The following is an 18,073-nucleotide window of genomic DNA, read 5'->3' as shown; positions in this document are numbered from 1 at the left end:
TTTTGCGGTCCCATTGAAAATGAATGGGTCCGCAATTGCGGACGTGTGAATGGACCCCAAGTCCTTTTGTTTAGAAATAAGTGGGGACATAATGTGTAGATTGACAGCACAATACTCTTTTAAAAGATATTTTTGCCAAATATGTTAAAATGCTGTATACGTTTTACAAATTATCCTTAATATGCATGAAATATATGCAAAACTGCTGTTACCTTGGATCATCAGTTAAATGCCTCTTTTAGAAGATGGAAACAAATAACTAGGGGCATACAATTTACTACTGTTCAATTCATCCTTAAACAGATCAGATCAAATTTTTGGGGAACATTTTTATCCAGGGGCATACGGGTAGTTTGTGGCAAATGCCTGTACAGTGTCCCTAATATTTAGTATACTGCTTCCAGGTATGGCCTGTAATCTTCTGGGGCAGGAGCCACCAAACACTGAACTATACACTGTCCCTGAGCTGCGTCATCCTTCTCAGGTGGAACAAGGTGAAGTCGCGAAAAGCAAATTATTCTCTTGCTTCCCTACATTAACCAATTTCACACAACCTTGACAAAGGGCCTAAGGGAAGAGGATTGGTTATGTTCGCACCTCTAAATGGCAGCCAGATGCAACAAGTGAGTGAGTGAAATTGTTAACCATTTCATCTTGCAGCTTGCTGATCTTTCCCTACTCTACAGTAGGCAACATCCATTGCATGGTTCCCCTACTGATTTCTACAAGATGTAATGCAGCAGGGCAAAAAAAATGCTGAAACAAGCTTGTATTTTTACATGCATTGCTAGAAGTAGTTCTAGGAACATTTCCTATAGCCGTTTTAATGGGTTTTGCCAGTTTTTTGTGCCACATTACAGGTACCAGACTGTTATGGAGTGTATACAGTAATTTTCCCTGTAAGAAGGAGTGGGCGATATGGACAAGTCACATCTTCAAGGGGGTGGCACTGCCCTACAAAGCTTTAGCTTTATGTTCTTAGTTTTTATATGGATGCAACATAGTTTGACCACAGCTCATTTTAGAACTGTACATGAACCTACAAGAAATAGTGGTTTTCGATTTGGACTCAGATAGGCTATTTTCAGTCCATAAGGTACAACAATGCATGCTGTACACCAAATGCTTGCATGACTTCCATAGAACATTCAAAATAATATAGAATAACCAGACTACTCTCTCTGAATGGATCTGCAGCGTCTTGGGGACTGCAGCAGCACTGGAGAATGATACAACCACCCACATCTCATTGCACGCTCCAAAAAGACACATTCCTGAAGAGTGAAACGCATGTAGATGGGAGATACAGGAGGATTTGGGATGTGCAGGATAAAGGGTTTAACGCCTGTCTGAGGTATCGGGGTGGTCACATTATGCAAGACTTGGATGGCAGTGCAGACAACAAATAGGTTCAGGATGACCTGGAAGCTCCCTTTTAACTGGCCAGCAATTGAAAAGAACAAATTCAATACCGCTTCTAGAGTATTTGCCACAGGCAAATATTCATACGAAAGGAAAAATAAAATAAAAATATACAAACACACCTACAACAATTGAAACAACTTTTTGTTCTGTTGCCTTCCTCGGGATGCACTGGAGAACTAAAAAGGTGTTCATTATAACACACAGGATTGGGTTCCCCTGCTGTGACGCTCTGGGCTCATGTCTTGGGGCATTCTGTTGAAAACAAGGCATCAGCCTTTGTGCACAACCAGATTTGCCACCTTGTTAGTTTTAATTAATTAAATACCCCCCCCCCCCCCCAACAGTCACCTTAGACAAGAATTAATCACATGCCTCTATTTGCATGTGATCCCCTTGGGGCAGTGCAGAACACATCCTTCCAAAAGCCATCAATATAAAAATAAAGCAATCCCACAGCACCCTTTATGTAAAGTTTTGTAACACGGTAATGAGAGATCCCAACGCCAGCAGAATCACTGGGAAATCAGAGGTTGGGAGTACAGATGATCCTGCCTCAGGCTACTCCTTTAGCAATAGATTGGAACTTTTGGCTGACTCCCTTATACCCTACTCCCCCAAACAATTCCTATCTGTCATGAAGGTTAGAAGGTTTGTTGAATGCTCTTGGTGCAAGTCTCTTGGTGGTGGCCTGCAGCAGGCACCCAGACACTCTCATTCATACATCCACCTTACGAACAGAACTCCGTTTGTAGTATGATGTTTCCTGAGAGTGTTAATTTTCTTCAATTAGATTTAAATCCAGGTCCGCAAAATCGTGCTGGAAGAGCATTGCCTGGGAGCAGGACGAGTGATCCCTCCTACCCATATCTTCTTCACTAAGTGCCAATGTGCAAGTTGTGACAGGACTTCCAGAAGTGCAAGGAGACTCCCGATGACAAGCCATAAAAGGAGAAGAGCTGCCTTCGTCAGAGTTGTCCAAAAAACACATAGCACCAGCATTCTGCAAATGAAACAAGCCGTTAGTAAATGAAAAACTTGACCAACATTAACCAAAGAAAAGTAAACAATAAAAAAAAATATAAAACATCACCTGGTTCATCTTGTAGAAGTCCAGAGAAGGACGATGCCACCGTGTATCTTCCTCGTGCCTTCGCTTGAGTCCACATTTCCTCGTGTCAAGGTCACAAGGCTGTGATTGGCTGCGGGGCATACACTGCTGTCGCCTGACCAGCTCTGGTGTGGAAGGTGGGGAGCTGCTGGCTGAAGGGAGGAACCGTCCTGCATCCTTGAAGAGTACAGGAGAGAGGGAAAACCGGCGCTGCAAAGGAAAGCAGCTTGGCCCTTCTGTGTTCTCCCAGAATATAGTGGTTGGGGAAAGGGTGTAGGGACATGGTGACTCCCGGCACAAAGCCAGGCTAAAGAAGGGAGGGCTGTTGGCTTGGATGCAGCGAAAAGAGGCACTGGGGTCATTTTGGAACCTGAGACTGGAGACCCCTTGAGATGGACTTTGAGTCTGCACTCCCAGTACTGCTCCAACCCCACCACTGTTACATCTCCTCTTAACAGGAGTCCAAACTTTAGAACCACTAGGCCTCCAAATAGGCCTCCAGCGTGATAGGTCCTCTGGCACTGATAAGGAGCGGCAGTGTCTTTTTGTTGGTGGGGCTGGAGGTGCCGCAGAGTTCCCTTCCTCAGGTGCTTGTGAAGGGTCCCTGCTGTTTGGCGAGTTCTCTCTACTTAAAACAGGAAAATGAAGACTCAGGCTGGAGAGGTGATGGCAACCGGGTCGGATTCCGTCTTCAAGTTCAATCCGCGGACAATGACTAACAATGCCCCAGGAGCGTTCTTCTGTAAAGAAGAAATGTAGTGTTAGGTTAGATAACACAATAAGAGACTAAGTAAAAAAAAAAAAAAAGTTAACTCATCGATATGAGATAAAGTTCGAACACACAAAATAGTCTTAAGTATAGAACAAGGTTACAGCTTAAAAAGGGGTTATCCAACTTTAAACACACCCCATCCAAGTGGAGGAACCCACAGTGGGGTTCATACTTGCCTGGTCGCCACCACTGCGTTCCAGCTTCACAGGTCCTGGGTCTCTGGGAATCAACACCCTCTTGATGGGGCAGCACATGACTGCTGCAGACAATAACTTGCCATCCATGTGTAATTGGATGCAGCGGTCATCTGCTGCCCTGTCAACAGAAAATTAATTCCAAGACACCTGGGATCTGCAGGGTGGCCATGGAACAATCGAGCCAGGAACCCAGCAGCGTGGACCAGCTAAGTATGAACCCCACAACAGGTCCGGCCACTCTGAAGGGGTTTGATAAAGTTGGATGACCCCGTTTAAAGAATAACCAAGTTTTTTTTTTTTAAATAGAAGAAGCTTATACAAAAAGGCACAGGTATAAATTCCTTAGACGATAGATAAACTTCTGATTTCTCGCTAAGAGTGGTTAAAGGGTTGTTTTGGCATTTTACACTGATGGCCACTGCGCAGGATAGGTCAGAAATATCCGATTGGTTGAGGTCCGATTCCCAGCACCCCTGCCAATCAGTTGTTTCAAGTGAATGGCCCTGAGCTGCAATACCAAATACAGCCACTATGTAATGTACAGCACTGTGCTTGGTAAGCTGTGAGGAGGTTGCAGTGCTCACTGGAGCACCACGGTCTCGTCATACAGTTGTTTGAGGGGGTAATCAGGAGTCAGTGCCAAGTTTACATGGGGGCAATGGTCCGTTTTTCTCACAATCACTATGTAAAAGATCCTAAGTTTTTAGCATTTCATCATATTTTGTGATCATGGATGTTGTATATTTATCTATGCAGAGATGTGGTCAATTCTGAAATGTTACCCTATTTTATCTGTCTATCTAACCCAGGGGATAGGCCATCAATATGAAAATCCAGGAAAACCCCTTTAACATAACAAGTAATGTGTTAAAATCTAGTCCCCCTGTAAACATTATGGGGAACGCTATGCATTCTCATTTAAACAGATGTGACCATGACCGGAGCGAGAAAAACGGAAAAATATTTTTTACAAAAAAAATAAATAAATAAACACACACACAAACAACTAAAATTAGAATTTGTCATGGACATACACTACTCACAAAAAGTTAAGAATATTTGGTTTGTGGGTGAAATTTCAGCATGAACCGAAAATGCACTCTAACCTTTACAGGTGAACGTAATGTGACCTTCTCTAGACGTTTGAATGCACGCTTTAAGCCACATCCCACACTGATTACTACTTCATTGTGAACGATGTCCTGGTGGAACCAGATGATGAATGCCACACAAGTCCAGGCACATTTAAAGGGAGTCTTTTACCTAAAATGACCATTATAGAACACTAACCCCATGATCTGCATTATAGTCCCCATATTTGAAGGCTACTTACCGTATAGCTGTCCGTCGCTTATTTTCGCAAAAAAAAAACCCACTTAGATTCAATATGTAAATTAAGTTCTGAAGGTGCCAAGGGGCAGCGTGCAAGCGGCCGGTGCCCAGGCCCCTCGTCGCTTTTCATATGAAACCCCTCCCCTTTCACCCCTCTGGCCCGCCCTAGGTTCTTCAGAAATCCAGAGCCGTTCACAGGATTCGCCGCGCCTGCGCACTTCATTCCCCATTATGGGCAGAGGCACAAGAGCGTTTAATGCGCATGTGCCGGCCCGTACATCTAGCTGGCCTTGTGCCTCTGCCCATAATGGGGAATGAAGTGCGCAGGCGCGGCGAATCTTGTGAATGGCGCTGGATTTCTGAAGAACCTAGGGCGGGCCAGAAGGGTGAAAGGGGAGGGGTTTCATATGAAAAGCGACAAGGGGCCTGGGCACCTTCAGAACCTAATTTACATATTGAATCTAAGTGCTTTTTAGCGAAAATAAGCGACAGCTATACGATAAGTAGCATTCAAATAGGGGGACTATAATGCAGATCATGGGGTTAGTGTTCTATAATGGTCATTTTAGGTGAAATACGCCATTAAAGGGATTCTGTCATGACATTTTAGCCCTATAACCTAAACATATGGCCAGGTCCGTACAAATAACATGAATCCGAAACTGTACTTATTAAATCTGCGCCGGATCTAGCAGAGGGCCGGCCGCATCTGGTGGAGGCGGCGCTGAGGAAGGCGGCGATTATGACTGGGAAGGAGGCGCTGGGCACCAGACGGCCAGGCACCCTGTATTAACTGACGTCCCCTTGGGCACCTTAGGTAGGCGATTGACCGGTTATAAAAACCTGTTTTATGTGCTAATAGAGCATCAGGCAGATTTAATAAGTACAGTTTAGGATTCATGTTATTTGTACGGACCTGGCCATATGTTTAGGTTATAGGGCTAAAATGTCATGACAGAATTCCCTTAAAGGGAGGTGACAGGCACCCAGGTGTCACGTCAGACCATTTGAAACCGTTTACATCAGCGAGGTCAGCGTGCTAGATGACCTGCAACGGTACCTGACCACAGATGTAATTGTCTTGCATGGGCCAGGGAGCATCTATGCTGGACGATGGACTAGTGGGGCTCAGTGCTGTTCACTGATGAACGTTGATTTACGCTGAGCAGAAATGATGTCCGCCAACGATGTTAGAGACATCAAGGAGAGCACTATGCATCAGCCACTGTTGTCACTAGGCGAGTCTTTGGTGGTGGTATTACAGCGTGCAGGCGTGTCTAGTCAATACAGAACTGTCCTACACTTTGTGAATGGTACAGTAACAAGCCCATACTACTTGAATAACATCATTAATCCAGTCATTGCACCTCTGCATGAACAACACAGGCCTAATTTCATCTTCATGGACAACAATGCGCCAGCTCATCAACGTCGCTTCATTAGGGAATGGGTGCTGGAGGCTAGGGTACCTCATATGGAGTCACCGTGTAGAGGCTAGTAACTCTGTACCCCAGAACCTCAATGACCTGAGGGCCGCCCTTCAAGAAGAGTGGGATGTCATGCCTTAGCAGACAATAAGTCGACTTCTAAAACAGCATGAGAGGTCGTGGTCAAGCTGTAATTGATGCTCAAGGCTACATGACAAGTTATTGAGACATTGACATTTTTGTGGCAGTATACCCACCACTGTTGGCTTTTGTTTCAATAAATGCTTGAGATGAGGAAATCAGCATTGCATGCTTCTACTTAAATGCCCTTCTCTCATGATATAATCACTGTAGCATGAACTTTTTACGCAACTTTTTCCATAAATTTCACCCAAAAGCCAAACATCCCTAACTTTTTGTGAGTAGCGCAAGTATTCAGACCCTTGACAATTGGCTCTGGGGCCTCCATTTCTCTTGATCATCTTTGAGATGGTTCTACACATTGATTGGAGTCAACCTGTTGTAAATTCAGTTGATTGGACACGATTTGAGAACTTTTATAGACCCCTGTCTATAAAAAAGTTCTCACAGCTGACCATGCATATCAGAGTAAAAACCAAGCCACAAGGAGGAAAAGCCTGGAGAAATTGAGGGACATTTATCAATAATGTTGTGTTTTGCACCACAAAAATACTAACATTACAAATCAAAAAGTAGCAATATGTTTCATCTAATTTTTAAAAAAGGTGCACACTACTTTTAAAATGTGTCTCTGCTAAATATAAACTTTTAACCGGTCTCTTTTTCCCAATATTGAGACTTTTTAACGCTAAAAATCAAAACGTTTTAGAGCTATTTGCGACATTTTATCAGCCGCAGCAGAGCGTGCGACTTTTAGAGGCTGATTTGCATCATTTTAATGACAAAACTACCATGACGCATACACATGTTGTGATGACATCAGAATATCACATCTGCTTGCGCTGAACTGATGACTGGAAGGTAATATTGATGTGGAGAGCTGTCAGGTCTCTTGTTCTACATCTATTTCAAATGTATCTGTGTTTCGGGAAGGCAGATACAGTTGATTAGTGATAAATGGATTTAAAAAAACATTTAATCGACACTACGTTTTATATTTTAATGTAGTTTTTTTCTGTTCAGACATGGGACTTTTTTTGACTAAATAACTATAATCACTACCACATAAGCAGGATTAATCTACCACTACAATCTGCATCTTTGAAGCCAAACACAAGTTCATAATTGAGGAATAATATACACTAATTTGGTAGCGCCGCCCAATGCGACATTTAAAACACTTTTCTGGCGTGTCCTTTCTGGTGAAAAATAAGGAAAAAACATATGATATACTGGGCGCACATCAAAAGGCCATTATTTTTAGAGGATTGTACACTATAATTCTGGCGCAACATGATTAGTAAATGTCCCCCATTATCTTGTTGAGCCATAGATCGGGAGAATGGTACAAAAAATTTCTGCTGCACTAAAAGTTCCCAAGAACACACTGGCCTCCATAATTCTTAAATGGAAGAGGTTTGGACAACAAGGACTCTAGAGCTGGCAATCTCACCAAACTAAGTAATCAAGAGAGATTACTCGCTGAGCACCACAGATCCTGTGTGCAGATGGGAGAAACTTCCAGAAGGTCAGCCATCACTGCATCACTCCAGACACATAAATGCCTGCCTAGAGTTTGCAAAAAAAAGGACCTAAAGGACTCAGACCATGAGAAACAAGATTCTCCATGTCTAAAGGAAACCAGACACTACCTGCCCAATAATATTATAGGTTATAGTTAATAGAGATGGGCTGTTGATCCAGGGAGTTATTCTGATTGCCTGATTGGAGTCGGGAAGGAATTTTTTATTCCCCTAAAAGGAGGACAATTGGCTTCTACCTCACAGTTTTTTTTTTTGTCTTACTCTTGATCAACTGACCATCTGCATATCTTGTGGCTGTTCACACATATCTTTCATGTATTCTCCCATTAGATGGGAGTCCTGGAAGTGTAACCAGACATTTATGGTATATACTGTACGTTCGATATACAGTATTTCAGTCGGAAATACCTCCAAGTTTTATTTCTGGTCCTTGGGATTGGATCTGTCTGAAATGTGGCCCCCAACCAGAAAAGGTTGTGCACATCTGAAGGCCTCATGCACACAGCAGTGTCCATATTTCGGCCCACAAAATAGGGATAACTTCTGGGTGCACTCCACATTTTTCCACAGCCACAAAAATATGGATGTGTGTATGGCCCCATAGAAATTAGTGGGTCAGTGTGCTATCCACAAAAAAAAGAGGATATCTGACTTATGAATAGTATGGTCATGTGCGGGAGGTCTACAGTTCATGACTTATCAAAACCAAATGTGATCTACTAACCAGCCAGGATAATGGGAAGTTATTAGAGACCCTTTAAAACTATAATATGGTGCATAAGATGGTAGACTATTGGGATGAAGAAGAGAACTGAAACTGTATTAACTTTAGGGGGATTTTACATTTAGCAAATATAGTTCATATTTAAAAGGCTAAGATCACCTTTTGCACCCATGAAACGGTCTTAACTAAAATGAACCTACCAATCATACACAGACCTATGTGTCTCCGGCGTTCAAGTCTACCAACAAAAATCCCTTTGCGGTCTAATCCTAAAGACTACATCTAAATCCAAATCCACAAAGACCAGAGACATAACCTGAAGCTCATGGGCCCCAGAGCAAAGGGCGCTAGAGCTGTTCCACCGACTTCCAGTTTCCATTGATATACAAAGCAGAAATCATATGAATACTTTTCATGAGTTTTAATGTCCATTGAAATGACCGTCCTTTTTCACATTGGGTCAGTTGCAAACTTGATTTTTTACAGTGGTCGTCCAGGGAGATTTCTTTAAATTGTTTTTTATAAAAAATAACAAAAAGGGACAGAATGCGTTAAAAAATGTTTAAAAATCAAGCTTTAACTTTCACCAGTCCATTGCTGTTCTGATGCCCACCAGATCCCCACTGGTCTCCACTTCCTGGTCCCTTTGTAACACACAGAAAATGGTCACTTTTGGGCATTTTTCTGCTAGATCAGTCCAAGAAGTGGAGACCAGTGTGGACCACGCCTCAACGGGCTACCATTTAGGTAAGACTTTTGTTTATTTTTTAACCCATCCTGCCCCATTTCTAAAAAGTTTATTTAGCTGAACAACCCCTTTAAGTATGGCTTCCATTTGAACTGAACAATTCCTGCAATGTGCGTTACAGTAAACCCACATAGCAGCAGAAAACACTACATTTAAGGATTCTCTACTTTTGTTATTTTCTGCAAGCCAACTTCTCAGCCACCTATATTTGTCTACCACCTTCTGGTACTTCCTCCAGAGTATACTAGTCTGTGTAGCCTGGAGAGGAAATGGAGAGGTTATTGAGAGTTTTGCACAGCCGAGCTGTCACGTTGCAATTTTGCAAATATCGCTGCAAAAAAATAAATATGAATAAACTAAGAGATAGTACGTTTCTGATTCTAACCCCTGAAAACTAGATTATTATACTAGTCGGCTTTAGAATACAGACTGCCATAAACTGTAATCAGCAGGACAGGCCAAGAATGGGCTTTATCGTCTGGTAATTTCACTACCTTATTCAATTATTGCAGTATTTGCGCGAATGGCTGCTCTGAACCAAGTAAGAAAATGTGGCTACACTTAAATCAGGAAATTCAGTATCTGATCTTTTGATATGTCTCACATACATATTAGAAGTTTACTTTGAGTATTTTCAAGAATATTTTAAAGGAGGTATTCCCATCTCAGACAATGGGGGCATAGCGCTCGGCTATTTTCAGCGGCCTCATAGAAATGAATGGAGGGCAGCTGCGCATGAGCAGTGCGCCCTCCATTCATTTCCCAGCTCCGTTCTCATTGTAGGGACATGCACCTATCAGACAATGGGGGCATATCCTAGCGATATGCCCCCATTGTCGGAGATGGGAAAACCCCTTTAAAAGCTAAGTCCCACAGAGAAGACATCTCCGAGTGGATTCTGTACGTCAGAGGTCTGAACCATACCAGTGATCTTCTGACACGTCTGTATGGTACAACGGAGTGCAGGTTTGGGTGCATTTTCTCAGGAAACCGGTCACATTGACCATACAGTCTGAGCTGCAGCCAGCATGTTTCTAGAACAGGATTGATATACACAGTTTTGTGGGAAATAAAACCTGCATTTTATACATTTAAATTCCTGCTCATTCTAGGATTTGAAGTCAAGTATTCGGTCCTATCGGTGATTGACAGCCTTCCTTCTATGACTGTGTATACAGAGATAGCTGTCAGTAACTGACTGAAGACAAGGATTCGGTCCTATCAGTGACTGACAGCCTTCCCTCTATGACTGTATATACAGAGATAGCTGTCAGTTACTGACTGAAGACAAGGATTCGGTCCTATCAGTGATTGACAGCCTTCCCTCTATGACTATGTATACAGAGATAGCTGTCAGTCACTGACTGAAGACAAGGATTCGGTCCTATCAGTGATTGACAGCCTTCCCTCTATGACTATGTATACAGAGATAGCTGTCAGTCACTGACTGAAGTCAAGGATTCGGTCCTATCAGTGACTGACATCCTTCCCTCTATGACTGTGTATACAGAGATAGCTGTCAGTCACTGACTGAAGACAAGGATTCGGTCCTATCAGTGACTGACAGCCTTCCCTCTATGACTATATATACAGAGATAGCTGTCAGCCACTGACTGAAGACAAGGATTCGGTCCTATCGGTGATTGACAGCCTTCCCTCTATGACTGTGTATACAGAGATAGCCATCAGTCACTGACTGAAGACAAGGATTCGGTCCTATCAGTGATTGACAGCCTTCCCTCTATGACTATGTATACAGAGATAGCTGTCAGTCACTGACTGAAGACAAGGATTCGGTCCTATCAGTGACTGACAGCCTGCCCTCTATGACTGTGTATACAGAGATAACTGTCATTCACTGACTGAAGACAAGGATTCGGTCCTATCAGTGATTGACAGCCTTCCCTCTATGACTATGTATACAGAGATAGCTGTCAGTCACTGACTGAAGACAAGGATTCGGTCCTATCAGTGACTGACAGCCTGCCCTCTATGACTGTGTATACAGAGATAACTGTCATTCACTGACTGAAGACAAGGATTCGGTCCTATCAGTGATTGACAGCCTTCTCTCTATGACTGTGTATACAGAGATAGCTGTCAGTCACTGACTGAAGACAAGGATTCGGTCCTATCAGTGACTGACAGCCTTCCCTCTATGACTATGTATACAGAGATAGCTGTCAGTTACTGACTGAAGACAAGGATTCGGTCCTATCAGTGACTGACATCCTTCCCTCTATGACTATGTATACAGAGATAGCTGTCAGTCACTGACTGAAGACAAGGATTCGGTCCTATCAGTGACTGACAGCCTTCCCTCTATGACTATGTATACAGAGATAGCTGTCAGTCACTGACTGATGACAAGGATTCGGTCCTATCAGTGACTGACAGCCTTCCCTCTATGACTAGGTATACAGAGATAGCTGTCAGTCACTGACTGAAGACAAGGATTCGGTCCTATCAGTGACTGACAGCCTTCCCTCTATGACTGTGTATACAGAGATAGCTGTCAGTCACTGACTGAAGACAAGTATTCGGTCCTATCAGTGACTGACAGCCTTCCCTCTATGACTGTGTATACAGAGATAGCTGTCAGTCACTGACTGAAGACAAGGATTCGGTCCTATCAGTGACTGACAGCCTTCCCTCTATGACTATGTATACAGAGATAGCTGTCAGTCACTGACTGAAGACAAGGATTCGGTCCTATCAGTGACTGACAGCCTTCCCTCTATGACTGTGTATACAGAGATAGCTGTCAGTCACTGACTGAAGACAAGGATTCGGTCCTATCAGTGACTGACAGCCTTCCCTCTATGACTGTGTATACAGAGATAGCTGTCAGTCACTGACTGAAGACAAGGATTCGGTCCTATCAGTGACTGACAGCCTTCCCTCTATGACTGTGTATACAGAGATGTCTTCAGTCAGTGACTGACAGCTAAGTATTCGGTCCTATCAGTGACTGACAGCCTTCCCTCTATGACTGTATATACAGAGATAGCTGTCAGTCACTGACTGAAGACAAGGATTCGGTCCTATCAGTGACTGACAGCCTTCCCTCTATGACTATGTATACAGAGATAGCTGTCAGTCACTGACTGAAGACAAGGATTCGGTCCTATCAGTGATTGACATCCTTCCCTCTATGACTGTGTATATAGAGATAGCTGTCAGTCACTGACTGAAGACAAGGATTCGGTCCTATCAGTGACTGACAGCCTTCCCTCTATGACTAGGTATACAGAGATAGCTGTCAGTCACTGACTGAAGACAAGGATTCGGTCCTATCAGTGACTGACAGCCTTCCCTCTAGGACTAGGTATACAGAGATAGCTGTCAGTCACTGACTGAAGACAAGGATTCGGTCCTATCAGTGACTGACATCCTTCCCTCTATGACTGTGTATATAGAGATAGCTGTCAGTCACTGACTGAAGACAAGGATTCGGTCCTATCAGTGACTGACAGCCTTCCCTCTATGACTGTGTATACAGAGATAGCTGTCAGTCACTGACTGAAGACAAGGATTCGGTCCTATCAGTGACTGACCACCTTCCCTCTATGACTGTGTATACAGAGATAGCTGTCAGTCACTGACTGAAGACAAGGATTCGGTCCTATCAGTGACTGACAGCCTTCCCTCTATGACTAGGTATACAGAGATAGCTGTCAGTCACTGACTGAAGACAAGGATTCGGTCCTATCAGTGACTGACAGCCTTCCCTCTATGACTATGTATACAGAGATAGCTGTCAGTCACTGACTGATGACAAGGATTCGGTCCTATCAGTGACTGACAGCCTTCCCTCTATGACTATGTATACAGAGATAGCTGTCAATCACTGACTGAAGACAAGGATTCGGTCCTATCAGTGACTGACAGCCTTCCCTCTATGACTAGGTATACAGAGATAGCTGTCAGTCACTGACTGAAGACAAGGATTCGGTCCTATCAGTGACTGACAGCCTTCCCTCTATGACTATCTATACAGAGATAGCTGTCAGTTACTGACTGAAGACAAGGATTTGGTCCTATCAGTGATTGACAGCCTTCCCTCTATGACTATGTATACAGAGATAGCTGTCAGTCACTGACTGAAGACAAGTATTCGGTCCTATCAGTGACTGACAGCCTTCCCTCTATGACTGTGTATACAGAGATAGCTGTCAGTCACTGACTGATGACAAGGATTCGGTCCTATCAGTGACTGACAGCCTTCCCTCTATGACTAGGTATACAGAGATAGCTGTCAGTCACTGACTGAAGACAAGGATTCGGTCCTATCAGTGACTGACAGCCTTCCCTCTATGACTGTGTATACAGAGATAGCTGTCAGTCACTGACTGAAGACAAGGATTCGGTCCTATCAGTGACTGACCACCTTCCCTCTATGACTGTGTATACAGAGATAGCTGTCAGTCACTGACTGAAGACAAGGATTCGGTCCTATCAGTGACTGACAGCCTTCCCTCTATGACTAGGTATACAGAGATAGCTGTCAGTCACTGACTGAAGACAAGGATTCGGTCCTATCAGTGACTGACAGCCTTCCCTCTATGACTAGGTATACAGAGATAGCTGTCAGTCACTGACTGAAGACAAGGATTCGGTCCTATCAGTGACTGACATCCTTCCCTCTATGACTGTGTATACAGAGATAGCTGTCAGTCACTGACTGAAGACAAGGATTCGGTCCTATCAGTGACTGACAGCCTTCCCTCTATGACTGTGTATACAGAGATAGCTGTCAGTCACTGACTGAAGACAAGGATTCGGTCCTATCAGTGACTGACCACCTTCCCTCTATGACTGTGTATACAGAGATAGCTGTCAGTCACTGACTGAAGACAAGGATTCGGTCCTATCAGTGACTGACAGCCTTCCCTCTATGACTATGTATACAGAGATAGCTGTCAATCACTGACTGAAGACAAGGATTCGGTCCTATCAGTAGCTGACAGCCTTCCCTCTATGACTGTGTATACAGAGATAGCTGTCAGTCACTGACTGAAGACAAGGATTCGGTCCTATCAGTGATAGACAGCCTTCCCTCTATGACTATGTATACAGAGATAGCTGTCAGTCACTGACTGAAGACAAGGATTCGGTCCTATCAGTGACTGACCACCTTCCCTCTATGACTGTGTATACAGAGATAGCTGTCAGTCACTGACTGAAGACAAGGATTCGGTCCTATCAGTGACTGACAGCCTTCCCTCTATGACTAGGTATACAGAGATAGCTGTCAGTCACTGACTGAAGACAAGGATTCGGTCCTATCAGTGACTGACATCCTTCCCTCTATGACTGTGTATATAGAGATAGCTGTCAGTCACTGACTGAAGACAAGGATTCGGTCCTATCAGTGACTGACAGCCTTCCCTCTATGACTGTGTATACAGAGATAGCCATCAGTCACTGACTGAAGACAAGGATTCGGTCCTATCAGTGACTGACAGCCTTCCCTCTATGACTATGTATACAGAGATAGCTGTCAATCACTGACTGAAGACAAGGATTCGGTCCTATCAGTAGCTGACAGCCTTCCCTCTATGACTGTGTATACAGAGATAGCTGTCAGTCACTGACTGAAGACAAGGATTCGGTCCTATCAGTGATAGACAGCCTTCCCTCTATGACTATGTATACAGAGATAGCTGTCAGTCACTGACTGAAGACAAGGATTCGGTCCTATCAGTGACTGACAGCCTTCCCTCTATGACTATGTATACAGAGATAGCTGTCAGTCACTGACTGATGACAAGGATTCGGTCCTATCAGTGACTGACAGCCTTCCCTCTATGACTATGTATACAGAGATAGCTGTCAATCACTGACTGAAGACAAGGATTCGGTCCTATCAGTGACTGACAGCCTTCCCTCTATGACTGTGTATACAGAGATAGCTGTCAGTAACTGACTGAAGACAAGGATTCGGTCCTATCAGTAGCTGACAGCCTTCCCTCTATGACTGTGTATACAGAGATAGCTGTCACTGACTGAAGACAAGGATTCGGTCCTATCAGTGATAGACAGCCTTCCCTCTATGACTATGTATACAGAGATAGCTGTCAGTCACTGACTGAAGACAAGGATTCGGTCCTATCAGTGACTGACAGCCTTCCCTCTATGACTGTGTATACAGAGATAGCTGTCAGTCACTGACTGAAGACAAGGATTCGGTCCTATCAGTGACTGACAGCCTTCCCTCTATGACTGTATATACAGAGATAGCGGTCAATCACTGATAGGAACCGTCTCCGTCACTTCAAAGCCCAGAATGAGCAGGAATTTAAATGAATGAAATAACAGTCATGCCAGGGAGCGTCAACCTTTGGCACTCCAGCTGCTGTAAAACTACAACTCCCAGCATGCACACTTGCTCGGCTGTTTATGTTACTCCAATAGAAGTGAAAGGAAGGTTCTGGGAGTTGTAGTTTCAGAGCATCTGGAGTGCCAGAGGTTGCTGATCCTCGAGTTATACTGAATCTTTTCCTGTAAACTATATACCAGTCTGCTCAGCCCCTCCTGCACTTTAACATGCTGCCTGCAGATTACAATGTATTGTCAGTATGACAAGTTCCTTTTAATTCTAACAATTCTTTGTAAACCCCATCTAGATATGACTAACATTTGTTCCTTACAAATGTCACATCATCTCTTTTGCAATTAACCATTTTATCATATATGAACATTCAGGAAGAACAACATAAATGGAACAAAAAACAAATTATAATAAATTATATTATTATATATCCCTCTCTCTCAAGTATTACAAAGTTTGTTCAAGTAGTGTCGCATTTCATGAGCAAATATGGTTTCCATTACAGCATCTTTAGCATATGAAAGGCTAAGGGTGCTGCCACACATTCAGGCTTTTTTATGCAGTTATTGAAGCCAAAATCAGGAGTGGATCATAAAAGCAGAGAAAGCACAGATACTATCTTAGGCCTCATTCACATCTCCATTAGGAGATCAGCAGGCTGTTCTGGCACAGAGCAGTCTGCCGGATCCTCGACTTCACCGCCAGATCCCCATTGTCTGCAATGAAGTCCAGCGGGGATCCATCTGATTTCCAGTATAAAATGCTGGGTTTCGGCTGGACAAAAAAAAAAAAAAGGCATGCAGTGGCATTTTGTCCGGCCGATGGCCAGCATTAGCACTGGTCAAGAATCCTGAACGTGTGGGCGTACCCTTAGAGAAGTGGCTAACTACCTCCCCTCATAGAGCAGTCATACATACACCGAGAGACACTGCAAAACCAACAACTACATGGTGCAGTAAAACCCATACATGCAGACTGATAAACTGGCATGGCAATTTTTACAACTAATTTGGGTTATGTTCACAGATTTATGGAATAGAAGTCATACTTGCCATGCAGTCAAGTGTGACATTGCCATTTTAAAGCCCAGTTTTCAGAGAATCACATGCACACAGCCGACCACTGTGATACTACATCAACAACCACACAAAAAAAAAAATCCATGAAAGGTGTCAAATGCAACATCCACCACGCCTGCACATCAAAGAGATTCATTTACCTGTCACAAAATGGTACGGACTGCTGCACCCCTCAGGGTCTGGATGATCAGGCAGTGGCTGGGAGAGACACAAACATAAGTGAGAGCTGCTGCAAAGCTTAACAGTCCATACAAGTCTCCCCACAGTGTATTAAAGGGGTTCTCCTGCAACAGAGCTCTATCAATGGCATGGCATGAGCATACGTTACTATAGGAGCCTCACTGGAGTGCTGGGCCCAGTTTTTGCTTGCTCCCCCTATGCAGGCCTGTGAATGAGTAGAGGTTTGACTTACACCCTCTGAGACTTTAGGAATATCAGGTGATAAAACCCTTTCAAATTCAATCCAGTTAGGAACGGAAATAAATGAACCCATGAAAGAATAACATTGTAAAGTGGGGGGCACTACATTGACTAAAACCAAATACCAGAGAACCCCTTTAAAATCACTGTTCATAAAGGACCATGAAGCCCATTTGTGGGTTTTTTCTGGAGAAAATGTACGGGTAAGGCTACATGCACACGACCGTATGTGTTTTGCACACGTCCTGAATAACATTTGTGGGGCGAGTCTATGAATTTGTTCTGAGAAATAGTATTGCCTCCACCAGATCCTCCTTCATAGATGACCTCAATCTGATCGAATTATTTTAAGGCTAGAGAACAGTCTCTCTATAGGACATTTTCATCATTTTCCCAAATTCTTATGAAAATATATTCAGCACATACTGCATTGAACTAACTGTACAAATGTATTATATATTTTTGGAGTCAGTCCATTTTATAACGACTCCACCAAAATGGACACCGACTCCGACTCCACAGCCCTGTTTGGAATCATGGAATTGCAGGCGCTGGGGGCGGCTTTTCTCACTGGTCTAAGTTGCCTCACCTGAGCTGCTGTACAATGCATGTATGTAATTATCCATGTACCAGTATGCCTGTAGTCTACTTTTTCCCTTGTAAAAATATTGTCGCAGACATTAAAATTGTTGCAAAAAAGCCCTTTACGACTATTTTTACGCCAGATGAGCATAACAAATGACCCCCACTGTGTGGTACTGTTTGATACCTTCATGCAGAAATGTTCTCCCCTAGAAGGTATGGTGCTAATGGATAATACCC

At 43.5% G+C, this 18,073-nt stretch overlaps 1 protein-coding gene across 1 annotated transcript in view; it reads right to left on the bottom strand.

Moving 5' to 3' along the window:
• Positions 1-868: 868 nt before the first annotated feature.
• The window catches only part of FAM53C (family with sequence similarity 53 member C), a 29,781-nt gene continuing 12,576 nt past the window's right edge, over positions 869-18,073 (bottom strand). The window contains exons 3-5 of the mRNA XM_040407080.1: positions 16,972-17,029; positions 2,516-3,273; positions 869-2,425 (exon numbers count right to left, since the gene is read on the bottom strand). Of these exons, the coding sequence (XP_040263014.1) occupies positions 2,198-2,425; positions 2,516-3,273; positions 16,972-17,029 (1,044 nt within the window). The 3' untranslated portion in view covers positions 869-2,197. The remainder of the gene's footprint in view (positions 2,426-2,515; positions 3,274-16,971; positions 17,030-18,073) is intronic.

The sequence above is a fragment of the Bufo bufo genome, chromosome 1 (assembly GCF_905171765.1).
Source record: "Bufo bufo chromosome 1, aBufBuf1.1, whole genome shotgun sequence".
NCBI lineage: Eukaryota > Metazoa > Chordata > Amphibia > Anura > Bufonidae > Bufo > Bufo bufo.
This window is presented reverse-complemented; position numbering and strand designations above follow the sequence as displayed.